At 38.8% G+C, this 27,500-nt stretch overlaps 1 protein-coding gene across 1 annotated transcript in view; it reads right to left on the reverse strand.

Moving 5' to 3' along the window:
* Positions 1-8,624: 8,624 nt before the first annotated feature.
* LOC138017184 (adhesion G protein-coupled receptor L4-like) overlaps positions 8,625-27,500 on the reverse strand; it is a gene marked incomplete at its 5' end in the record, with an annotated part of 124,930 nt that continues 106,054 nt past the window's right edge. The window contains 11 exons of the mRNA XM_068864358.1: positions 8,625-10,487; positions 12,149-12,251; positions 14,481-14,735; positions 14,925-15,061; positions 16,162-16,321; positions 17,517-17,723; positions 18,475-18,666; positions 20,671-20,931; positions 21,634-21,780; positions 22,675-22,956; positions 26,626-26,720. Coding sequence (XP_068720459.1) covers positions 10,300-10,487; positions 12,149-12,251; positions 14,481-14,735; positions 14,925-15,061; positions 16,162-16,321; positions 17,517-17,723; positions 18,475-18,666; positions 20,671-20,931; positions 21,634-21,780; positions 22,675-22,956; positions 26,626-26,720 — 2,027 coding nt within the window. The remainder of the gene's footprint in view (positions 10,488-12,148; positions 12,252-14,480; positions 14,736-14,924; positions 15,062-16,161; positions 16,322-17,516; positions 17,724-18,474; positions 18,667-20,670; positions 20,932-21,633; positions 21,781-22,674; positions 22,957-26,625; positions 26,721-27,500) is intronic.

The following is a 27,500-nucleotide window of genomic DNA, read 5'->3' on the forward strand; positions in this document are numbered from 1 at the left end:
ATAAAGCATGGTTTCTAGTTTCTTTGGTATCTTGACAAAAAGAACAGGACTTGAAATGTAGCCTATTTTATAAAGGATTTCATTGGTAAAAAGAATAGAGTTCAGTACTTTATATTGAAAATATCTTAAGTATGGTTCACTAGAAACTCTAATGGGCAATAAAAAAGGCTTCTGAAATACGATTATCTTCCAAATAAAATTCTTCCCCTATCTTGGCCCATTTCTTTGGCTTTTCACACTTAAACTTTATTAAGAGGCTATAACAGTCACGACATTTAAAGTTTTCCTGATCAAGAACAACAGTAAAAGTAGGTGGATGTGCACGTAACTTCAACGGCACTGCTTGTCTCAATCCAGTACACGTCAAAAAATTAGAATTTAAAAGCCTTTCTCCTACGAAAGCGTTAAAGGAGTCAATGTTTGTCTTATCATAAAGTAGATCTTTGGTATGCTTAACACCTTTTGATAAGTAACGTTTATATAACACACTTTTGCCTTCAATCTTAATTTCTCTGTTGTTCCATATAATATATTTATATTCGCCATCGCAATCAACGAGATCTCCTAATTCCCACCACCATAATAGTAGCTCATAATAGAAATCAGTTAAAATATTTAATTCAACACCATAGTTACGATCAAAAATGAATAACCTCCCGTAACTACTGCCGCAAAAACTGCTGCATCCTTCGTCAGTTATTCTTTTTAACCAACTTAACCTTACGGCTTTGACCATGTTTTCATAATCAACTATGTTGACACCACCAGAATCATAGGACGCATAGGTAGAGCGTCCAGTGCCCTTATTTTTCCCATTCCATAGGAAGTGAAATACTAATCTATTAAATTCTTTTATAATCTCAGGAGTAGTCAAAACAGAGCTAGGGTAAATCATTTTGGAAAGCAAGAACGCCTCGATAATTGTTACCTTACCATGGATAGACAGCCCTCTGACTTTCCAAATATTAATTACATTTTCGATTTTCTTTAGTCTTTGTTTAAAATTCTTTTCAACTAAAAGCTTAATGTCATACGTTACATGAATTCCTAAAAATTTAACGCAGGTCTGCCATTTGACTCCCAGCGGTTGATCTTCACAACTCCTAAGAGAAGATAAGATAATTGTGGTATCGTCAGCAAACTGTGAGAGTTTAGTCTCCAAATTATTGATTTCAATTCCCTTGATGCCATCTTTATTTCTTATGACAATAGCCAAAATTTCAACCACCGTTACAAACAGGTAAGGAGAGAGAGGGTCCCCTTGTCTCACTCCGCGCTCCACATTAAAGTAGTGAGAACACAATGCATTATTTATGACACAACTTTGAATATATTTGTAGAAGATATTGACCCATCTTATAAAATCTGGTCCAAAATTAAAAAGTTCTAGACATTTATTAAGTCCCATTCTATACCATCAAAAGCTTTCTCAAAGTCAATGAAAAATAAGATACCAGGTTTGTTCTTGTCTTTTGTATATTCCATTATGTCGAGGATTGAGCGAATATTATCGCTAATACTTCTATCTGAGATGTATCCTCACTAATTCACATGTATTAAATCCGGCAGCACACGCTTCAATCTCTCAGCAATAACTTTATAGGTTATTTTTGCATCAGCATTTAAGAGGGAAATTGGTCGCCAGTTCTTAAGATCACAACGGTCTTGGTCCTTCTTCTCCTCGTCTTTGTTTACATATATTCATAGAGAATTTTCTGGAATGCTTCTTAATATTATACTTAACCCTTTTGTGACGTAATCCTTTACAAAAATGTCAGTATTGTTTTCCTTTGGTTAGAAATAACTTTTTCCTGCATTCACGTCAACAGAAGAAATGTAACGACTAATTTTAACAAAAGACGAGTCTAGCCCACAAAATCACGAGTTTGTATGAAAACCGTCGATTTATAATGTTTACCAACGCTCTTTGTTTGTGTCTTGTCTCCAATCAACAACTTTCTCAAATAGCTTTCCATCCTTCTTACGGGTGCTTTACACATGATTTACAGTTCCATTTGAAAATATTATGAAGTTGAAATGAATCACGAGTTTTTACTTTTTGCTGAAAATGTTGAAATTTGCCGCCATTTTGCCACACTATTTGCCTTGCTATTCGTTCCGGCTTCTTTCTTTTTTTTTTTTTACACAAAAATAACTCCTTGTTTAGCTGTTCATAGCTAGGGTGGTCGTGATGAAGGATTACGAAAAACTACTTTACAGTGTGTTTATTGACCTCCCACAGGTTTTCACTTGGTTGTGTTGTTATGAGCATTCTATGATGAAATGATATATGAAATGGATCATATACGGACACCGGATATGAAATCAAGTGAAGCTCTGATCCTCGCAGTTATGAACGTAATTTTGCAATTGCGTAGGGAAGCCGGAAAAATTCAGGACTTCAACGGGGCTTGTACCCGTGACCTCGACATACTAGTGCGACGCTCTAACCAACTGAGCTATGAAGCCACTGACGTTGGGAGCTGGCCATTTGTGGGTTCTGATGTTCCAGTGGCTTCATAGCTCAGTTGGTTAGAGCGTCGCACCGGTATCGCGAGGTCACGGGTTCAAACCCCGTTGAAGTCCTGAATTTTTCAGGCTTCTCTATGCAATTCTGCATAAAACTACGTTCATAACTGCGAGGATCATAGCTTCACTTGATTTCATATCCGCTGTCCATATAGGATCCATTTCTTATATAATTTCATCATAGAATCCTCATATCAACAAGACCATCCACACAACCAAGTGAATACCTGTGGGAGGTCAATTGTACAATATACGCAACAGCTGTGTCTTGGAAGAGATACAATGGTGAAAAACAAGTAGAACGCAAAGACGGAAAGAAAACCTAAATGGCTAATTGACATAGAAAAATAGAATAGAAAAGAATGTTCTCAAATAACAAGAAAAGCGAGACTCACTAACAACCCAAAGCTCACCAAAAAATCTAAAGACCAACAGGAAGTGGATGGCAAATGAATTTAAGTCCAAAATAACGAAAGACTCGCCATTCCGACTTAAAGAAGACAAGATCTAAAAAATATGAATTTTGAAACACCAACAATCGAGATAAGAAGATCAAAGCACTAAAAAGAAAAACGCCAACAAATGGTTTGACAGGAATGAGTCAAAGTTTTACGATCACTTCAAGAACATTATCAAATCAGACGCCAGCAACAAACGACCTGAATACAAAGAACCAAATAAAATTCCAGACGGAAGAAATTCTAACAACCTGAACAAGGTCAACTTTGAAACCTTCTGGAGGCCATAAAGGATACAATCAAGAATGAATTGGCACCTATATCAATTGAGCCAATAACTGTAAGTGAAGACGATTTACTTGCAAGTATGAAAAAAAAAGAAACTGCAGTTCACCTTGACATGACCAAATCACCAACTATTGGATTAAGAAGCTTTCAACGCATTTCAAAGGAATAGCAACTGCACTTACCGAAATAATAAACAACGAAATACCACTTCAACAATGGCTTACCGGAGGCAAATGTCTGATGATACCCAAAACTGCAAATCCAACAGCTAAGGAGCACAGACCTATACCACTGTTGAACACCATGTACAAAGCCATCACATCTGTAATTGACAACAAGCTCAAAGACCATCAAGAACACTACAAGTACACGCAGATAGACCAGAGGGGCTGCTCCACTGGCTCAATGAGATATGTATCGACAACCTAGCCATATAGATAAAGCGATACTGGAGGATTCCGAGATCAGAAGAACGAATCTCTCCTGCGTACGGATTGATGAAAAGAAAGCTTTTGACCTTGTCAACCATAAATGGCTTGAACTCTGCCTACAGATGCACTGCATCCCTGACAAAATTGCCAAATTCATCACAACAACAATGAAAAACTGGCAGATAAATCTGGAGGTCAAGACCCCGGATACAAAGGAGACCTTAGGCCCCATAAAATTAGATCAAGGAATACTTCAAGAGGACTCGTTCTGTGTAAAACGTTTCACCATCTGTCTTAACCCAATTGCATGGTTTCTGCGCGGCACAGAAGGATACACTTTCTCACATCATATCCAAAAAAAGATCACTCATCTGCTGTTCGTGGACGACTTCAAGACATTTCAATAATCCAAGAGTAAAGCGATGCTGATGGCACGAAAAAATGAAAAACATGCTAGAAGACATAGGTCTACAATAGGGTTTGGACAAGGAGCGTTTGATTTAATAGATCATAGCATGCTCGTTAGAAAGTTGCGTAACCAGTGTAAATTACCAACTAGCATCATCAACTGAATTATAGATTTTTTATCGGACAGATCCCAGCGGATTAAATTTACATCAGAGTGTTTTTCTGAATGGGGCCCAGTCCCCGCCGGTGTACCACAGGGTACCAAACTAGGCCCGTGGTTGTTCGTCCTAATGACTAACGATCTTGATACGAACGCGCAGCAATGGAAATATGTGGACGACACCACGGTGTCTGAGGTAGTAGTAAAGGGCCAAGTATAATAACTATAAACATAATAATAATAATAATAATAATAATAATACATCAATATGTATCTATTTACCTTCATGATAACAAATGGTCACCGCATTCAAAGAAAGGTAGCCTTCCCTTTTGACATAATTTGGATCATTCTACGATGGAGCTTTCATCAAAAGGAAAGTCCTCAACCGGAAAAGACCATGCTTGATTTCGTCTCGCTGGTTTCCTGTTTCGGGGAACTTAAAAAAATCGTTTACTTTTGAAGCAAGGACAAGTGTCACACAGCAAACGACTCGACTGACAGTTCATTTATCAAAGGATAAAAAAGTGTCGCAAATAACGTCCAAAAAACTGCCCGAAGCAAGAAAGCGTAACGTAATCAACACTTACTCAATGGCTGATAGCGAATGATTTCTTCTCGTCGTGGGAACAATTTCTTCTGACACTAATTGAACGATAACTTTTATGCCTTCTCTCCACGCGAAAGCGATGCCGAGATCTCAACTCCCGTTCACTATATTGGTTTAGCGGGTCGACTTCTCTCCGGTACTTCCTGGCTTTCTTTGTCTTACCACTTAAATTCAAAATGCGATGAAGGCGAAGCGACGCCATATTTGTTACTTCGATCACGAAGTCATAATTTCTACCACTGGATAAAAAGTTATATGACCTACCTTGACTTGGATAAATTTATCCACTGCATGGCGCTTTTCAACGCTTTGAACAAAACAAATGGCGTGAGCGGATAAACTTTATCCACTGGATAGCGATTTATCTGCTGCATAAGCGTTAACCGCTTTTTGGCCTTGGCTCCAATGTTGCCTAGGACTCTAGCAGTTCACTTATCCTTTCGCCCGACGCAAAGCACCAAATGATTTTTCTTGTTGTTAAACTCAAATTGATACCATGTTATGATGCTTGAGATTCCATAAACAGACATGTTCCAATACATAACTCCCAGCTTGATAATACATTTTGTTTCTTTAAGAAATCTTTTTCCAAGGAGTCTTGTCACTTGTACATGTATCATTACCCAATGAGCTCCCAACGAGACAAAATCACCTTTCTCTATGAAAACCAGAATTAATAGCCAGAGTTAATCGCGGAATTAATAGCGAAGCCCAGGCGCGCGAAGCGCGTCAGCGGAGCACCATGTGTGCCCCTTAACACGTCACGTACGTCTGTCCGCCTTCCACCTGTGCAGACTGTAGGGGTGGAGGTGGGGAGGAAGGAAAGCGTCTGGGGACGGGAGTGTTCGGGCAATTTTCCTTGGTGGGAATTCGCGTGCAAGCGTTGCATTTGGCAACCCGCGTTTTTTCTGGCGAGAAATCTTATTACTGACGAGCAACGGAATAAAGAGCAGAAAAGTCGAAGAAAAGGGAAAGAGCATGAGAAGAAGAGAAAATTTCAATGAAGAACACCGTAAAGCTGAGAGAAATGGAGCGAGAGGCAAAACACATAAGTACAACGGTTAGCTTTCAGGTAATGTTTTCCTTGCTTCGACCGCTCCCTCGCATATTTTGTAAAACTCGCTAAAAACGAAGAAGGCCTGATAAAGTTTGCAATTCCGTGTTGACAGAGATTCTGGCATATTTCAACAATCACATTTAATTTTTTTTTCTGTTTTTGGGTATAAAATGGATGTGCAGTCGTGAGCTACTTTGTTTGACAGTGAAATTGTATTATAACATAACTTGGATAAAATGCGCGTTCTGATTGGCCAATTGGTCATTTACCATTTGCCCGTGGGTGCGCGCTCGCTGACGACAGCTGACGTGCGATCTAACTTTCCGAGATGGTGGAAGAAGAAAATGCAGTCAATAGCGCATCAGTCCTAATTTTTCAAGACATATTTCCTCCTCGTAGAATAGGGGTGAACTTCTACAGAGCTCAAAATAGAAAGATATAGCCTTAAGATTAATCAGCAGTGGAAAAGGAGGATTGAAGGTCTTAAAGCGAGGAAAGAGCGTTCGTGATTGATTTCCAAAACACGATCTGAAGTCTGCTCAAATATTGAATTCGAATTGCGGAATTGAAATGGATTTTATGAGACCAGGAAAGATGCTCCAGGAAGGTAAATGGTGTTTTGGAACGTCGATTTTCTCGGCCATTTGAGCTGAAATAGTGTAACGTCGCTTTTTTGGCTTGGAAAAGTCGCGCTGTTTGCGATAGGTTGCACTCAAGAAGCTAAAGTGGCTCTGGGCTATCGCCTCGAGCGACTCTTACGCTTTTCGCGTGCTTAGCAACCTCCCGCGTGCACCATAACTCAATAGTGCACGGTAAGCCGTTTACCATTTGTTAATTCGAGTATTAGGCGAATTTCCAACTCTAGATCTGTGGCTACATTTTCTAATGAGAAAGATTTTTGCTGTTGTTCTAAACTGAAGAGAGAGGGTGTAAAGAGTATCAGTTAAATTGAAAATGTTGTGAAAGAAGTTACTGTGCATGTAATTTTGGTTAAGTTGTTGGTTATTGTTTGCAAGGCTTGTTTGTTTACTACTATCAGCTCAGGGGTTTTTGATCACTGTAAACTGTATACACTAATAACGATTAATTTTGTTCCTTATTCAGTTGCATAGTTATTTATATAAACTATATTGCTTTATGGGGTTAGAAACGGGAACTCGGCTTTTAGGCTTAGGTAAATCTATATATTATTTTTCTCTGTGATCTGTAATAAAATAGGGCAAGAGAAAGAGCAGGAAACGCCTTGGTGCTAGAGGGATTTTTTTTTTTTAAGGTCTGAGAGAATGCTCAGCGATTCCAAGTCAACGGTGGAGGACGAAAAAAAATGTCTCTGGTCGCACGACCCCAGAACTTCATTTCCACGCGAAGAGACAGTTCAGATTTCTCGTCAAACCAGTTTGCCGCCAAGCTGAGACTGCTTCCCACGGGACGCAATAAAGTGCATCATTTACAAACATTTTTAAGATTACAGTGATCGCTATTCATTTCAACAGCTTTAACAATTTGGAGCGATTTTAACGATGTTGCATTGATTTTAGGTGCGTAAGGTTGATTTATTTGATGAAATTTCTTTACCCTCGATCGTAGCGAAACATTATTGTTAAACATGTTTAAAAGAGGATACTGTACTAATAAATAGCAAAGAGCTAGAGATCACTGCCTATATTGCAGAAAGAAAGACTTCAAAATACGAGAAACGTTTGTCTGTCCTTGCCATTTTTCGTCCTTCTGTCCTTCGTTCCCAGACGCAGTTTCATCTAAGGTTGACGAGTTCAATTTTGTTAGTTAACCGCTCTCCAAACGATCTTGAGTATCTACAAGAGCTCTTATACACGAATCGATAAGCAAAACAATTTAACTACAATTAAAATGGATCTTTTCACGCTGTCAAAGCCGTGAAACAGTTTTGCTTTTTCTTCTTGGGCTGAAGTCACGCAACGCTGCTTGTCGCAACAGCTGTCAAGAACCGTTTTTTCGATTTGTCCAATCAGAAACTCCCTTGAAAGTAATGTCCAATCAGCAAACTAGGACAAATTCTGTCCCAATTTTATTAAAAGGAAATGAGGTTCAAGGGTCGTGCGACCAGAGGCATTCTTCTCTTCGTCCTCGATCGTTGATTTGGAATCGCTGAGCGTTCTCTCAGAATCTTCTGGCACCCAGGGTACCTTGGTGGTAAAATCTCACAGGATCATCTTTTCGCTGTTCTCCACCACTAAAAAAATTCTGGCCTCATTTTCAGACTTTCAACACAATATTGGAAGGGGTAATTGCAATGGATTTTTAAAATGTGTCTCCTGTTTTTGCAAGCAATCCCGGAATCATTGATCCTTAACAGTTTTGCATGACTGTCCTAAGGACTTTTGTCCATGATTGTAGCCACGTTACTCCTTAGTTAGCCTGCTCGCAGGCGCTAGATCTTCCAAAACGACGGGTAGGGGGGCAATATACGTTTTCAGTCTTATTTGAGAAAAAAAATATGCTTCAATGACAGTCATTTTTTCACTCTAAGGGGCATTGTTACTCTTAAGGATAAAAGAAGTCTTTTTGCATTAATGGTGGGGGCAAAAAACATACGGACAGCTCTTCCTAATAAACTCATATTTTGTCTTCTTCGGTTTCTAAGAATGTCAAGTGTGATTAGGAACTACAGTGCTAAGTTTTAAATTTATTTTATTTGCTTATCTTTTTCTTTTTGTATAGGCATATAACTAAATTTTAGCAGGAAGGACCAACGTAACCAAAAAGAAGCACCGGGTGCTAGTGAAGGACTGGGAACTACTCAGCTCGTAATTATTTTAACAAACGAGAAGTGAAAGGCTGATCAAACAGTGAAGAAATATCTGTTGTATTTACCAGTAGGGTGTAACAAGTAATGGTCTTTGGCTAATGGGACGTTACAAGAGATATTCCTTCACTGTTTGATCAGATCAGTTTTCACTTCTCGTTTATAAATATATAGTTTGAAAATCAATGCATGACTGTACGTATGTCAACATGCAGGAAAAAAGTAATTAACCATAACTGAAATTAGCTCTAACAAGTAAGCTTGTTCCATAACAAGCAGGAAAAAAAGCGAGGGGCACATCTAGTTTTAATAAATATATTGTGCCCCTTTAAGTTACGTAAAATGAGAAAATTACACAAGAAGTACGAGATGTGCAAAAACTAGTAAAAGTAAAGCGCTTATATAAAATTCTATGGTGTATCCTTATCCTACTTACGGGGGCATACTTCAATAGGGTAACAACTATGAAGCACCTTTGTCTAAAATTGTTAGACTACAAAAAAAGGCAGGTCGAATTATCAATGACGTTCCGCTTCGTGAACATATCTTCCACATTTTGCTCAATTATTACGGTAAAAATGTCCCGACATTGTAAATTGTTTTCTTGTAATTTTCTCTACAAATACTCTTGTGACCTTAAATCCTCTAATCTTAATTTTAGCTATGTTTATGAGGAACATAGCTATAATAGCAGGAATGCCGAGCCTTAACACTTAGAAGAGCAAGGGTGGCACAATCGGCTAGTGCGCGGCGTTGGTGCATAAGGTCCCGAGTTCGATCCCCGGATCTCTCATCCTTGTTTCGACTTCTTTCCTTTCAGTGTAGCCAAAATAGCTTTAAATACCTTAAAACGGAGCACTGATGGAAAGACGGGGGTAAAATGAGCGCACAGTCGGCTTCCTGGGAGAATACTCTCTAGAGAGTAAAGGAACTTCCGACGTTAAATAACATGTACCTTTACCTTTATTTTTGGAATACAATTGCCTTAGAAATCAGACAAAACTGAGCCAAATAAGATTTTATCTTACTCGATAGTAATATCCTTTCCCTGGTACTATCTTTTTAATTATGTCTTTGGATTCTGTGCTTTACCATGCTTTTTTTTATTGTATTTACTGTATAATAGTTATTTACTCTCAGACATCTTTAAAGCAACAAAGCCGGGGTATATAATTAGTTTTCTATATTTTGCCCTTCTTCACTGCTAGTTGTTTTCTTTGCTGTACTTACTTGCTATAGATATTTATTGTTCTGATATGTACTGTAACTAGTATATGTAATGAAGAGAATTGAAAATAATAATATAAATAATAATAATAATAATAATAATAATAATAATAATAATAATAAAATCAATCAATAGAGAGCCGGCTGATTAAATACAGGACATAATATGCGCATGATGTCTATGCGAGAGCGTTTTTCTAACTTCTTTTAAGCTGATTTTTCTCTGATTGATTGGGGAATGCTATTCTAAACAAAATCTTCCAGTAACATGATTCCGAGAAAAAACCCGTGTGCATTAATTTAAAAGCACTGTGCCAGGGCCTCCTCAAACTCTGCTTTCTGTACATTAAAAAGGATCAAATGAGTGGGACGTGGAATTGGGAAGGCCTTCAGGTGGAATGCGGTGAACAACAGCGCAAGTTAATTCCTTTTCGTTTTTCATTGCACTTGGCTTCTTGGGGCCATAGTCAAAATCTGTTATTTCTGATAGCTTCTCGTTATTCTTTGGGTTCTGATGTAAACGATGGTTGGCAGCTGAAAAAAATAAGTGATCATACGAATAAGCGTAAACTTTAAAAAAGCGACCAGAAGTTGTTTAATTTACAAAACGACCGGCACGATCACTTTCTATACAAGGTCATAGGGTATACTGAGGTGGTAATCGAAATGAAATGAGCCAATCAGAACACCACGAGAAAAGTAATATTCGGAGATTTACTGTGCAGACACCACTGACTTTTGAAAGCCAGTCAAGCAACATACAGATCAGTGAATAATATCCTAGGGGATAATTCCCTATATTTTTCTAGCGCTGTGAATCATTGACTGAAAACCTTTTTTTTTTTTTTAAATCTTTCAATCTGATTGGCTAATTTGTCGTTGCCGATAAGAGTCGCGACAACTCTACTAGTGTCAACGTTCTCTTGTTGTTATAGCCAATCAGAAACGCTTATTTTGGGAAATACACAACATTTTCTTTCATGTTAAATATTGTGGTAAAAAGCAAATCGAATGTGTTTCAACGTTATCTGTTCTGTTATCGAAAACGATATTCGTCACGAGATCGGTCAAACTTTGTTGTGGACTCACGAGGCACAAATTATTTTGACCAATGTGATGACAAAAATCGATAACAGCAAAGACAACGCTGAACCACATTTGATTTGTTACATAGACAAATGTGTAAAAAATTATAAACGTAGACAGGTAACTTCTGGCGAGAGTTAGTCTTTAAAAAGCGGTCAGTATATTTTTATACCATATAACTTCAGTTTCCGATTCATTCTCTTTTCAAAGGTCACATCTTCCGAAAATGTTTGAAATGGAACGCCCCAGAAAAACGCAGTGTTGCTGATACGGTATGGCTTGCGGCGAACTAGGCAATTGTTTGTATAGTCGAGTCCGAGAGTAAGTAAGCTCTTAAGTCACTTCCGCAAAAGCCACACGTGTTAGAAATATGCTTCACATGTGTTAGACGTATGCTTAATGCTACTCTGGTTTGGAGAGATTTTAATGTTAGCTTCAAAAGTTACAATTCAAAGACACTACGTTTTCACACTCCTGTCTAGTGTCTTTATCATGGACGATCCAAAGGCCATCACGAGGGTCCTTGTATGTGCTCATGCACCAATTTGCTGGAAAGAAAAAGGATGCGCTCCTTAATAAATATTAATTGCACGTTGGGCTTTTGAATTGTAACTTTTTCAAGGTACATTCAGAATTCTTCTGACCAAAGTTGCATCAAACAATGTCTTGTTGCCAAGCTGTTTGCAGTAGTGTTAACCTCATTAATTAGTTATTGTGTTAACAAAATAGTCCCGGAACCCCAACTAAGAACCCAAGGGAAAAAAAAGGAGTCGGGGATTCAGTGAGAGAAACAACACGAAGCGCTAGACGCACGGTGTGTCGAATGTTTTGAGATTTCTGGATCTTTTTGGATACGGAGGGCCCTGAATGTTCGGGAACTGATTTATTCCGAAACACAAGGAGGATTCTCACAAATGCGCCATCCTCCACTCCGAAGTGTTATAGACTTTACAACTTCAGCGGAATATTTCAGTGGAATCGACAAACAAATGGAAAGCATGTGGCCATTATGTGTATTTGAGGACGACGAGAAGTGCTCACCAAGTACTGAACGTATTGTACTGTAACAAACTTTAGGCTGAACTGGCTTGAACAGGCAACACCCATACCTTTGTTTGGTGGAATCTCCTCTTGAATTCCTCTGACGTGGTTGGATTTGAAAGGATACCTTGCCTTTCTTTTCTGTTGATGCAGTTTGACAGCGTCTTTCACCTGAAAAAGGAATTGGAATGGATGCGCAGCACCGGCTCAGCCACATACTCTTTACTATTAAGATTTAACTGAAAGCCCCGCGACAAATCCCAGAAACGAGACTTGATGTCCCTTGTAGGCCACCGTGGAATATCGATTTCCGGTCGGCAGTTTATTTGGCACTGTTAGGGATATTTATCATTTTTCCACCTCTTCTTGTTTTAACTCGATTACATCATTAGGAAGATTATTGGGTGGGCTACAATGAGCTTTTATTTAAGCGTCACGTCTTCTAGCGCTGGAGCACTAGTTGGAGAAACTGTACATAAAAATCAAATCATTTCAACTCAAACTCAGTGCAAAGTGACCTTATTGAAACCTCTCGGAACAGAATAGAGAACCAACAAACTCGACCCATATATGACGCCGGAGTCGGGGAATCGAACCCGATCCTCATTGGTGGAAGGCAAGTGCCATCACCACTGCACCAGCACTGCTCCCTAAGCATTCGCCAACCCTGCTCTACAATGTTAGTAGTCACCATTTATTTTGGTTTCAAAGAATTTTTTTTTTCTTTTTCATATGGGCTTTGTTTTCTTCAGTAGGGTTTAGTACGAAGATCCATACTACAAATTGAAGAGTTGCTGCAAATTAAGATATCAAACGTATGCGTGCGCACTGAAGGAAGGTCACAGGTCATTGTTTTACCAATACATAAACAACCCTAACTGTTTGCAAATGCTAACGTTAGGCCTAATTAAGCCCAAGGTTAGCTTTAATGGATGTTTAGGATGAATTGTTAAAGCAATGACATATGTGCTTGTTCCTGCCCTTCCACAAGAGCGCGTGCATACTTTTGATGTTCTAATTTGCAGCAACATTATTTTAATTTGCAGCAACTCGTTCTTTAAAAATGGGCAGCAACTTTATTTTATTTGCAGCAACCCTTTAATTTGCAGCATGTCCCTTGAGAGACACGGTAATATTCGGAATCATCTTTTTGGATTGAAGCCGGCGAAAAATGCAGGAAAAATATTTTCCAAACCGTTTTCCACCTGAACACGAAAAGCTTCGAGAGTTTCGGTGACGTAGTATGGCGGTGTAGCCGCGTCGAGCCACAGAAAGCGAGCTAAAAATTAAGCCTTTTTATGTTTAGATGTTAGCTTGAGCCTGCGATCCAATCGAAAACCAGTATCTGGTCAGCGGTCAACTAAAAAGAGTCGATCTCGATGGGCTCTAAACTTAGGCCACGGATATTGTCACGTAATAATGGTGAGCGAATACTTTGTCTTGACAGGTGTCAATTGACCATAAAATGGATGTCCAATATCAAAGGTGTGCGCTATCCTTGGATTTTCCCAGATTTTATTCTCCACGCGTTAGTCATTTTCCTAACACGGACTAACCATTGTTTATAATGGACAAGTTAATTCCAGATTACTCCTCCGAGAATACCAAACAAAGAATAAAAAGTACCTTTAAAAACAGCGGGGTTTACGTTTTTATTTCTTTTTTATTTTTTATTTTTGTTAATTCACCAAAATAAGTTAAAATGTGTTACAAGGAGGCTGTCTTAAGGTTGGTACACCGTGAAAAAAGAATGTCTATATTCTTACGCATTTTAAACGGTGTCAACCGGCAAAGAATAAGAAAAAGGCATGTTTTCCTTGATCTTTAGTTTTTTTTGGTTATGTCAGTAAGTATGTGAAACAAGGTGTAACATATCAAAAGCATAAGCCAAATGAATGAGTTGTTTATAGTGCAACCAGCTGAAACTCAGACAAATGACCAGTTGACCAATTCTCTGATTCTGGAGCATTTTGCATGTCATTTTTGCTATAATTTCGTCATTAGTGCGAACATATTTATCCAATCTACGCACCAAAATGGTGATATTCTTGATTTAAAAACACCCACGAAGATGCGCCATAGTGCAGGAAAGCCAGTGGAAGTTCACATTGCATTCATTTCCAATCATTTTACTGCCAAACGCAACCTTAAAATAAACAAGCCCTGTTTCGAAACTATGGAACTGATTTCCCTGAAGCTTAATTCTTTTGATATTGCAGCATTCAAGGAATACACTTGCTTTTCGCTGGTTCAATTGCTTTCACCAGTAACCTTTTTGATCTCTAGCGTTATCTGCGATGAGTACAAACCTCAGAAATGAATAGTACTTACGCGCATTCTGATTGGCTAGCTGTGGATAAGTTCAAAATTTGCTTATCTCAGTTTGCAAACAAACTTTACCTGTCTGTTGAAGACGCAGTGAAATACAAAAAGGGTAAGTCCCTGAAGAGAGTTGAAGATGGAAAATATATACTTGAAAGCTATGGTATCTGAATTAAAGCTCAAGAGTCCAAATAACCACGTGATACCAAGTAGAGGAAGAATTACCGCGGAGGCTTTGACCCCAGCTTTCACTTGTTCAAACCGTTCTTTAGACTGCATCGACACTGTTCCCATCATTTTCTTCAAGACCAGGACGAATACAACGATGTTAACCTGAGAGAAGAAGTAAAAAATACTTCTATGCATGTCATAGTTTTAAACGGAAATCATCTCTTTCCACCAATTAGTAGATGTAGCTGTTCTTCAAGAATTATGAAAAAGTCAACTTCATTCAAACACTCAGAAACTCGTAAGATATTGAATGGAAAATTTATGTAAAGTTGACGCCAATGGTTCACTTACCGAAATAACGAGTAGAGCCGGCCCAATAAAGGCCCAAATCAACCCATTCTTGACATTGAGCCAACAAACATCTTCCCCACCATAACCGCCGGCTCGAGTGATAATCAGAGAGATGGCAACTACGAGGGCTGGGAAGCCTGATTGATTACAAAAGAGAACGGAACGTAGTTAACGATTTATTCTCTCTCTAGGCATATGGTTTGCCGAAGGGGCCGAGATTTAAATCGCACCGGCTTCACCCTCTCGTTATTACGATAGTACCAATCTCATTTATCTGGCATCGCAATACCAGTCTACAATGAATGTTGAAATAAGTTGAGGGGTAGGCCACTTTCCACGTTTATCGCTTTCCTATGGCAACCATATTTTTCCGTTTCCATTTCGAGACGTCGCAAAATTAATGAAAGCCAGTCATTTGTCTCCAGGCCGAAGTACGATGCCAAGCACTTTGTGACCTCATCTCACAGTTAAGCCATGATTGCCTCTAAATGGCACAGCCATAGGATAAACGATACTACGCATCCTGTGCGAAAATCGAGAATCGCTGGGATTTGATGTAAAGTTATGTCATCAGTATGGCGATGAGTTTTGACTTTCGCGAAATAAAACCAACAGTATTCACTGCAAGCTTTGTGCTCACAGGATGCAAAGGGATGAAACCGTATCTGAGCCTGAAATTTATTGTTGATTTAAATTCAATAAAAGCTAAAGAGAGCAATAAGTTTTAGTAAAGAGGCTTTCGTGGTTGGGTGGCAAGCATCTGTCTCCTAAGTCTTCCAAGATTTGCTATTTGTCGTTGCAAGAACAGCCAGTGATTTGGCCATTGAAGGAACGCGAGACTGGAGATTACCTTGTTTCACTTGGATACAACTCTCACTGATATTTTTTTCTGTAAGTAACACTGAACTGGTAAGCATTAGAACAACTTCGCTTTAAGCGAGAAATCGTAGTTGTGAGAGGCAAAAAAAAAAAACAGAATTAAACGGGACTCGAAGCCTTGACTGTACGATTGCGTTGAATAGTTTTATCCCTGAGCTATCAAGCCATTTAAAAGCAAGTAAATTGCGAGTTGGTAACACAACCCGTTTGATGGGAGTTAATTTGACCACAAAAGACACGATAGACATATTTTAATTTATTGAATCTAATAGAGAATGGCGCTTCAAGAACGTGATTCCAACTCGTAACCGTGCGCGGCATGGCTAACGGTAAACGAACCTTAATATCAATCACTTACCCCATCCAAAGGTGTAAAAAAGATTCATTTTGCTTACAGCGTCGTTTCTAAGCACTCTCACAAGTAGCATGTAGTGGAGCATTCCTTCACAAAGCATCCACGAAAACAATGCTAACAGGAAGTAGTGCAGTAAGGCTGCAACTACTGTGCATAATATAACCTGAAAATGAAGGAATAAAAAGCATTCAGTTCAAACTTGCACATAACTGTGCTGTATGGTAAACTGCTTATTACGTAAGAGCCGACTATCACTTTGTTGAATCCATTTCACCTATGATATGAGATGTCATGTCAAGTGACTTTACGAGAAAATCGCACATGTTTGAAGCTCTGAGTCGAACATTGTATTGAAGTTTTCGCATAATGGTGAACTTTTTTTGAAGTGTTCAACTGCTCCAATCGCTCCCACAGAGAGAAGGAAAAAGGATTATTTTCGTATTCCTGCAATCTTCTCGAGAACTAACGCCGACAGGGAACCTTTGAGAAGTACACAGGTATCCCAGAAACAGAATTCGGGTGCTTTGTTCAAAATCCTTCCGATTTTGTAAGGACTTGTATGGTTTGATGAAACTCAGATCTCCTACCGGTATATATACCGTTGTGATTTTTGCTGATATGCTACGATAAATTTTATGAATTAATTAAGTCCTTGTCTTATGAAAATCAATATCAATATGGTCTGCGGGCAGAGAACGTTCCATCTCTTTTTTTTTTTTTTCGTTATTTTCCTTAGGTGTGTTAAATGATAACGCGAGTGAGAGGTTATTTTTCTGGAAGCCTTTTTATTAACACGAATTTGTCTGTTTCTTTCATCTCATTTCTTGCTCAACCTCTGTCTATTATACTTTGAAAAAAGTTGGGACTATAGTGATTATTGGTGGTGAACTCATTCAACAACGATTCAACATTTTTCAAAGCGGTTTAATTAACAAATAGATTCCATGTTGCCGTGCGTCTGTTCAGTAATAGATCACAGATGACGTCAAAATGTGGTAAGAACAAAAAAGTGGCACACGAGGCGATCGCCGAGTGTGTCACTGATGTTCTTACCACATTTTGACGTCTTCTGTGATCTATTACTGAACAGACCCACGGCAACATGGAATCTATTTGTTTTATATAATAAAGGATGAAACTTTATGCGGATAAAAGCTAATGGTGACGTCAAGCGTGCGTCTGGCCTCTAATAGATCATAGGCAACAACCAAACAAAATCCATGAAGACCTTGGGTTATTATATAAAGGAGGATAGCACACTGTTTGGACATTGCTCTTAATCAAAGTCGAACGGACGTTGAAGCAAGTGTTGGAACTGTTAGCCCAGGGCTGAAAAAAAAAAAAAAAGACTTAGCAACCTTATTTCGGGCTTTCCCTTCGGATATAACAAGAGCACACGTAAAGGCAACAGCAGCACACAAGTTGAGGAGCACTTTAGATCTTGGACTTTTTAAAACTCTCCAGAAACACAAGTGTACAACCAAAGTGATGGAAACAGCGAGCAAGGAAATGGAACAACCAACTGTGGAAATGAGTTCAAGCGCTTGTGTGTGAGGCTTGGATTCCTTTTAAGAACAAAAACAACTGGAGTTAGAATTGAACCTATAGGTAGCTAGCTACCTTTACCTAAGTTTTTTCTAAAAGATAAGGGAACGAAATTCAAAGGGTTAAAGAAACGTTGTAAGCTAGCTTGTTATAGTTGTAACACGTAGTTAAAGTCGTCTTCCGTCATTATCCGTCATTATCATAATAATCATCATCATCATCATCATCATTATCACCTTCAGCATCATACATACATACATACATACATACATACATACATACATACATACATACATATATAATTGACGACTCCCCATAGGGCTTTCCAGGAACAATGAAACACAATTACGACAAAACAGAACATTCAACAACAACCGTTTAGAACCCCTACTGGCCAGAGGCAGAACCATTTGGCTATTTACAAGTGCAGCTGAGAAGTTGAACCAGGGACTACCAGGAACAAATTCAATGAGTGGTCAGAACATGTCTTGAACTCTGAATCCTCGGATCTCAAGGTAAGCGCCCTAACCACTAGCCCGCATTGCCTCCTTATCGCCATCATCATCATTATCATCATCAGAAGCGTCATCTTCCTTGTCATTGTCACCATCATTTTCTTATAATCATCATCATCGTCATCATCAAGTCTGTTACATTTAACAGGTAGTAAGTAAACCAACTCTTTTGTTTTACCTTTTATGGTATGTCCTAATTAGAACTCATAATGCATAGGATTGGTGAATGTCGCGGTATAAACGAATTTAATCTTACAACTCGACCGTAAGGATCCATGAGCGCTGCAAAAACTGTCAGGTGATTACATTCACAAGTCGTCACATCTAAATTGGATTTGCTCGCGACAAACCAGCACCCTCTGGTGTTCCACGTCTTCGGTTCGCCTGGTCTCCAGAATAAACACTTTCCCGAGGGCCGAGTTGTACTAAACGGTACACTTCTGGACATCTGTCTCGAAGAAAAATATAGCAAATTGAATAACATATTTTATTATTACAATCTGCCACGTGAATTGACAAGTCTAAGTGGTTTAAGCACGCACAAGCAAACACACACGGAAAGAGTCAGTCTGAAATAAAAAGGAATGTTTAGAATGAATGTTGTATAATTTCATTATGACATAGTACAGCATATGTTCAATATTCACTGCTCGCAGCTAGCAAAGGCTAGTCGAGGCGAGCAGTGGTTACACGTGTATAACAGGGAGAACAAGTAGAGGCAGCTTTAGTTTTCAGCTGTGTGTTTTAAAAACAATACATTATAGAACAAATACGTAAACAAATAACTAGTGTACAAAGTATACAGTCAACTAAGTAAATATCATCTAAAATCAAATCAATGCAAAGTGCAAATATGAGAAGACAGAGTATTAAGATATTTTTGCTGTTAAGACAGATAACTCAATATAGTCATTTTCTTCTGAAAGTCTTTGGAGTAGGATGTTGTGGATTTTAACTTTAAATTATTTTTGCATAGAAAGCGGATTTCACTAGGCAATCTATTCCAATTTTTTACACCATTTCTTGAAAAGGATTTAATTTGCTTGTCAAGTGTTGAGGGTTCAAAAAAATAGTCACCTCTTAACGGATGACCTTAATAACAAAAAATCGTCTTTTTTTTTTCTAGTTTAAATAATTAAAAAATAAATTACTCTACAATGCCGGAAGAAATGCGTTGTCGAAGTGAAAATGGATGTTGCGTTTCTTTCATTAGTCTATTCTCACTCCTTACGATTTAGAAGTTCAGACGGTGTCTTTCTTTACATGGACATTCGGAATTTAGGCCAAGCCAACATACATCAGAATTACTTTTTTTCCGTGGTGGCTCCGTTTTACTAAAGTAACCCTGTGTAGTACGAAAATTTTATTTCAGCAAACGAGCTAACCAGCATGACGAAGATTTGTGAGTTCACGTTTCGAGCGTTACCCTTTGTCAGAGCGAATTAAGGAATTATGGGTTGAGAACTCAAAGAAAAGTCTAATTTTCGACTAGGAACTCTTAATCCCTACCGCATCAATAAACGCTTCTCCTCAATTAATTAATTTACTCGAGTTATTATGTCGCCATATTTCCACCAATAACAAAGCTCCTGTTTATTTCATAGAGTAGGTTTCAAATGATTGTCGAAAGTAATTACGCGATTGCAATCGCCACGCTTAGTGATTGGTTTAAAGATCTCGCGCCAGTTTATCAACCAATGGGAAGGAAAACCAAAACCAATCGCGTGTTCCTCCCTACGATTTTTCCCGCGCTTTGAGCAAGTTACATGGAATTGCCACGAATTTGGATTGGTTCATTGCGCTTTTTGCAACTGCTGTGATTGGTCGAAGTAATGTCTTTGGTATTGACTTTACCGTAATGACACTCAACTGAAAAGCGCTCTATAAACCACAGTAACTATGAACACACAATTCCTCAATGCGCTCTGACGAAGAGCTAACGCTCTAAAAGTCAGCTTACAAATCTTTCTTGGGGTGATAATTTACCTTTAGAAACTCGTTAGTAACATGGATGACAAATTACTCCTTAATTTTGGCGTGAAATTCGAGCGTTTATTTATAATTTCACTTGTGAAAATTACAATGTTGCTAGGAAAGGAAAGGAAATCGAAATCGAAATTAACAATCAACATAAATCAAGTCAAAATATTGGTTTTTGAGGAGAGGGAAAAACTGGAGTACCCGGAGAAATATCTCTCGGTGCAGAGAAGAGAACAAAGAAACTCAACCCACATGTGAAGCCGAGTCTGAAATCGAACCCGGGTCACATCGATGGGAGGCGAGTGCTCTCATTATTTACGAACTGGCTGGAACATTTCAACCTTGTAATTTTATTCAAATCCAGCTTTTCAATAAGATATTCCCAATTTGCTTATTTGTGGTCAATTTTGCAGTGGACTTTGTTAGAGAAGTGGCAGGGTAAAATAAATCGTACCTCTAATTATGACCTTACCTGTTTATTCTCTAATACGATGAAAATAGGTTCGCTTAAAACACTTCGGGGCTCAGGCGAAACAGTAGATGAGACAATACTTGTATTAGCTGTGAAAACATCACCAGCGTCATCATCAGGATCTTTAGATAGCCTCAAAACTTCATTTAATGTTTGATAAATCAGTGATACAACGAGGGAGTCTTCAGATGAGCTGAACACTTGAGAAGGCAAATATATGGAGCTTTTCAGGGAGGTGACTTTCATGCCTTCGACTCGAATCTGAAGAGAAAGACGTTGTACCGATCATGTGAGTTAGGCTTCTTAATATCTACCACTGCCAATGTATCGTGATGTGACGTCACCCACATAAATTTGTTTTCGATTTTTTGACAGCGGATGAATCGCAATTGTTTAAAGGCCATGTTACACGAGGCAGTTTTTCTTGAAACTCGCATCGCAACAACGTTGCGTTGCAAGTTGCGAGAAACAATTCACGTGTAACACCCCATTTTGCAACTGCAGTTGTTGCGTTGCGAGTTGCGAGAAAAGTAGAACGACCCTCTACTTTTCGCAACGTTGCGAGACAAGTTGCTTGCGTGTGACATCCCCTCTGCAACTCGCAACGCAATTTTGTCAGAATGGGCCAATCAGAGCTCATCTTTCGGCGACTTAGCGCGTCCGCCATCTTGTTTGTTATTGTACGCGTTGCAAGTTGCGAAAGAAGTTGCCAACGTGTAACATACCCTCTGCAACTTGAAAGGTTTTTTATTCGTCATCGTTGCGTTGCGAGTTGCAAGAAAAATTGCCTCGTGTAACATGGCCTTAATGCTGCAATGACTTTTTTTTGAGGGTGGCTCGTATTATGCGTGGTATTTGAGCCCGAGAAAAGAAGAGAATTATTTTAAATAAAAGCTGTGAAATTACAGGAAATGTGAACAATTGTATTTTGTAGGTTTACATGGTTTAAATATTTTGTCTCACCTGACTATTCTGTCGAATGCGGCTAATCCTCATCAAAAGGTTGTCTGTTTCAAATTGCAGCTGTGCTGATTTGCCAAATGTTGCGGCAACTCCCAGTCCGTAATCATCCATCGTTTCCACTAAAATTGTGCTTCTTCCTTTTCCCGCCTGCAAATGAAGAAGAAGAAGTGAAAATTCTTAAAATCTGGCTTAATCGTTATAAAAAATGAAACCTTTGATAAAGTGAAGATTTCTCAGTACAACCTCATCTCTCGCTCAAGGTTGCTGATAAAGGTTTTCCTAACACCAAGAGTGAGGGATTCATCTTTGAGCCGTACTACTGTGGAGGCCAGGTTCAGTGCTAAGAATTCGTGTAGGAATCTTATTTCTTTGCTTTTAGTCACGATTTTCCTAATAAGTAGTACTAGACTGGTATACTACAAACTCTGTAAAATGTGTCTGATGACGCATGTAGGTAAGAGATAATTATAGTTAAAACTTTTACGGTTTCAAACCTATTCTTAGGGGAATATGGCCCTTGTCTTGCTAGACTCGGAAACGCCATCAGGTAGTCATTTTGAATTGCAAATGGTGGGAATGAAAAGGTTCCTTAAAGGCTACTGCCATCCAGGGAACCGCTTTTGCCAAAATCGTTCGGTCATCCTACATTTTAAGGATGCTTTCAAATTCTTTTCCGTTGAACGATCACCGTCAAGCCTCAGAGTTTCTTTCCGTTACAACGAGTTTCGGAGTAGGTTTAGAAAACAAAGGACTATAAAAAAATACAAGGGATTTAAAAAGCATTTTAGCTAATCCTTATATGAATGAAATGAATGTAGATGTTGTAGAAAGCTTCTTGGTATCTGTTTCTTTTCAGCATCTCTTGCTCCAGGTTCCAAGGTACAAAAAACGAGAGACTGGGGGGAGGAGGGGAGGGTAGCCTGGACCTACTGAGGATAAGGGGGTTACCCTGGACCCACTCCAAAGACCAAATATGAATATGTTTTCTGTATCTAAACTTGGAACAGCTATTTTAATGAAGGGGAATAATATTGCACTTACATCGTAAATTTCTTTCCACGCCTGGCCATTTTTCTTCTCCAACAAATGACTGGCTGCTTGAGCAAACTTCTTAAAGTTCTCAGCTGAACTCACGTTTCCATGGATACGATTGTATTCTGCAATTTTGGAAAGTATATCCACTGATATAATTAAGTCTCCTCCAAAGATCCTCTGTAGCTCTAAAGAATTGTTTGATGCTTCCAGCCTCAAAGTGTCCTCCAGGTCCGACAGAATAGTACCGACGTCGTTCCCAGGCGAACCACCATTAAAAATTGCATCCATCTAAATGAAACGTAGGTAATTCTTTCTTAGGTGAAAGGAGAATCAAACTAATTGACAGTGGTACTTAATGGTGTCAATTTAATGTACCAATCGGATATGCAATTACAGCTAGCTAGCCAACGTTAATGTTTATCCTCGGAGACCCAGGGGCAGATCGCGGAGACAACGGGCGAAATAAAATGGCGACGAAGAAAAGCATAGTAGTGCGAGAAGAGCCCCTGGGGACACGTTCTTACCAGACCAATTCCAAACAGTCGGGGTAATACTGAAGTCTGATTGGTGCCAGAAATTCTTTGTGTTTTTCTGCCCAATCAGAGCTCAGCAAGCCATGAAGTCGTTTAATAGCCGTTATGTACACACATACCAATTTCGGTACAAAATTAAAATCAACCTTCTTCCCATATGTGACTGTTCGAGCTTACTAATCTCATGACTAACTCCAGTAAATGTTTATCATTTGCATAGACAGTAGCAGCCAAGTTTCTTTTCCAACCAACATTTCTAGCAGGCTGAAATATGTTCTCAGCAGGAGCATGACAAACCTGTGATGATTGCTTTAAGAGTTTTTGGCTACTCAAAATTCTAGAAACTAATATGATCCATGATACAGATGTTTCTTTTTTCTTTGTTTGTCGTCAGTTTTCTAGTGTCTACTTTCCGTTGTTGAAGTAGGTACCGGTGGGGGGAGCCTGTACCCCACTAATTCCTTGAATCAACCCTTCCCTGCGTAAATTTTTTTCCCTTGACGCTAAGATAGCTCTTCTTGATTGACTTTTACAACATTAGACGTGCTGAAACTCCCAAGGGAGGCGGTCTATAAATAAAATTTGGTTTTTTCAACGGAGTTGATAATGCAACTTGATCACCGTACAGGGATTCTAAAAGCTGACGAGTCCAGCTTTAGCCCTTCGTCAGAGCGAATGGAGGAATTATGGGTTGTGTGTAGTCTTTTATAGTGGAGTAGGAGCTACGCTATTGGTGGTAACAAGGCAGCGTGAAAAATAGGAATACACTAGTTAAATGAAAAAGCCTTCGTTAATACCGTGATGATTAAGGGTGCGATTTGGAAGATGAACTTTTGTTCCAGATTGTTGCGGCTTTCCGTCGTACCTTGATGTAGGGAAAGGCCGCAGATAGTCATGTGTTCTTTGGAGTGGTTAGGGAGATTAAATGACGAGCTACTGGCCTAGATGCATCCTTGTCATTCTTCTCAACATCGCGAAGGTGTTCGTGCAATCGGTCGCCTAGTCGTCTACCTGTCTCGCCAATGTATAATTTATTACATAACGTACAGGTTATGCAATAAATGACATTTGCGCGCGGAGGTACATGTGAAACTATCGGTGATCTTAACAGATCGCTTAGATCCCGATATTTTGTTGGTGTAAAGAGTGAAAGTACAAGTTTTGCATAGTGAGCGCGCGCACTTGAAAGTGCCCGGTTGCTCGTTAGTTTTGAGTGCGCTTCTTACTAAAAAGTTGCACACGCTTTCGTCGCGTTTGAATGAAATTAGTGGAGGTTGCTAGAACATTCTACCAGTCTCTGGATCATTTTGGAGTAACTTAAAGTTATTAAGAATGATACTTTTGACTGCGTGATTGTGAGGATGGAAAGTGAAGGTGAATGGAATTCTGTCATTCTTAGCCTTTTGTGACGTTTGTAGTGCTGACTGTCGATCAAATAGTTGGGCTCGATGATGGCCCGCTTTGACCACAAAGACAGGATAACCACGTTTTCGAAGAACTGGTACATCTTTGATTTTCTAGAAATAGCGGAGTCATCACTACATAGACGTCGAAGTCTAAGAAATGAAGAATAAGGAATGGAGTTCTTCACATGTGATGTATGTGACGATGAATACAACAAATAAATATGAAAATCTACTCATGAAAGGGTTGGCCCTAAGCCAAGTATGGACGATAAAGGGTCCCCTCCATGAGGTCCTGCTAACCTCAATTCATCCTTCGAAACTTTTGCGACAAAGCTATGTACAGCTATGTACTACAAGCTAGCACGAAAACGTTTGTTCTCTTAGTAATGACACGAAGACATTGTTCATTTAGTAATGATTATGATGATAACAATAATAACAATAATAATAATAATAATAATAATAATAATAATGATGATGATGATGATGATGATGATGATGATGATGATGATGATAATAAAAACAATAACAACCATGGCGGCCTAGTAGAGTGGACGTGGGACTTGTGTCTCTCTATGTTATTCACTTCATAGGCAAGCCCAGCTTAAAGCGCCGAGGCAAGTCTATGTAGTATCTAGTTAAGATACTTTGCTACTGTTTGGTAACAAACAAGGTGTATTAAAGCGAAATCCCGACGACAGTTCTGAATTTTGTTACAAGACATTACAAGACAAGACAAGAAAACATGCCAAAACGAGCTGGAGAAGAAAAGAGAAAATAGACACCACAAATGAACTTGGATTTACTTGAGTGCAAAAGGAAAGCAAAGCTTCTAGTGGTGTCTGAAAAAGCGCCGAGAAACGATAAAGGAAGGAAGAAAGGCAATATGGCCGTCATGGAAGAGCTTTGGGAAGAAGCTAGGTATGCTGAGTTGAATCTTACAAGCCAAAATATACGGGACAAGGCGGCGAGTTTTGAGAAGACTATGTGAAATGTAATGGAAACTATTACTTCGACAGTGGGTCAAAGAGATCAAGAATTACAGGAATCTGAGAGAAATCAAGATTCAGAAGAACGCGAAAATATATACGTAATGGCCAACGGTGTTGGCCCTCGTTTTTCTTGACAAGAAAAGTCAAGTCATTACGTAAGGGGTTGTATATTGTTGGCTACCAAAAACATAATGATAAATACTGTTTTCGACTTCCGTGCAGGTCACCTCAAAGAACTCGCAAAGGAACTAACGATAATCACGTATAATGACAAAGAAGTACCCCACTTACTGAGAGATACCAGAAATGATCAGAAATGGATAATCAGCCAAAACGCCTATGCGAACTTAAGAATATAAGTAGGCAGAAAGAGTAAGGCAATACTGAAAACTAGAAACACTGAGTTGCAATTAGCCCACTGTTATAAGCGTAATTAAACACAAAGAAAAAAGCAAAGATTCAATAGTAATAATAATAATAATAATAATAATAATAATAATAATAATAATATGACAATGACAATGACAATGACAATGACAAAGACAATGATAATGATAATGATAATGATAATGATAATGATAATGATAATAATAATGCACTTGCTATTATCATTGTGATAAGAGGGAGCTAAAGCATGTGCGTTAATAATGCACTTGCTATTATCATTGTGATAAGAGGGAGCTAAAGCATGTGCGTTAATAATGCACTTGCTATTATCATTGTGATAAGAGGGAGCTAAAGCATGTGCGTTTTTGACACTCGGACGGCAACCGTAAGTGAGGTGTTTTCCCTTTTAACTTGTCTTCAGTTCACACAACCACATCACGTGGCATTGTTAAGCATCTTTTCCATTAGAGATGATTAGTATAAAACTCTGTAAGGCACCAACTGCGTGGCACGCAAAATATTCTCTTCCGGTAGCTGTCCCCATCTCAGAAACGCGCGTGCGTAAGCTTCGTAACAATAACAAAAACTTTTTTTATTCAAATCAATGAAATTGGGTGTTGATTTAGAACAATTACATACCGCGTCATGCAAGATGATAAATTTAGCAGAACGGCATTTCGTGAAGTTTGACGGGTTCCACTTTCCTCCCTCAGAACAATATCGTGACGCCATACCTTTAAATAAATTACAGGAGTCCATTGTGGCTGTTGTATGGCAGAAAAATTGTCCTTAGGGATAGGGCGGAGAACCTTGTCTTCGAAATTTTTTTTTTTTTTTTTTAGTAAGAAGGCCGCCTCGTCTTTAACACTTTACGTCAAACATATAGCTTTAAGCTAGTAGTCAGTAAATTCCAGATTTGACTTGACGTTACAAAGGGATTTTGATTGCCAAAATGTCTTTGAAAACAGTCAATCAAAGCACTAGTCGGTGTAAAATCAGGAAATAACTTGGGAAAACAAGTTGCTATTGGGGGTTTTCATCTGACGTCAAGGCGGCCATGTTGGTGTACACAACAATGCAGGAAAGTGTCTTTTGGGAATTTGACTCTATTATTTATATGCAGAAACTTGTGGAACCATTTTCTATTGTTTTGTGCACCAACATGGCCGTCTTATCACGTGGATGCAAACCAAGGATTGCTAATAACACCATCCAATGGATATATTTTTAATGCCGCTTGGATAAGGGCGACTGATAAACGAGGGCCTCGTCTTCGTGGCGGGGCTTCACCTTGTTCTCCACACTGGCATGTATTTCTTCTTAATTGATTCACTGGGGACTAGTTTACAAGATCAAGACAGGCGAGGCAATATCTCTCAGAAAGGGCAAGGGTTACTGATTAAGGGGACGTAATTTTTTTAGTGTTGAATAAAATAACAATTTTTTAGTGTTAGAATAAACTAATCTGGCGCTAAACAGTTTAAAGGGGCACTGTCATGCCAAATATTTGCTTT

The sequence above is a fragment of the Montipora capricornis genome, chromosome 9, assembly GCF_036669925.1.
Source record: "Montipora capricornis isolate CH-2021 chromosome 9, ASM3666992v2, whole genome shotgun sequence".
Lineage (NCBI taxonomy): Eukaryota > Metazoa > Cnidaria > Anthozoa > Scleractinia > Acroporidae > Montipora > Montipora capricornis.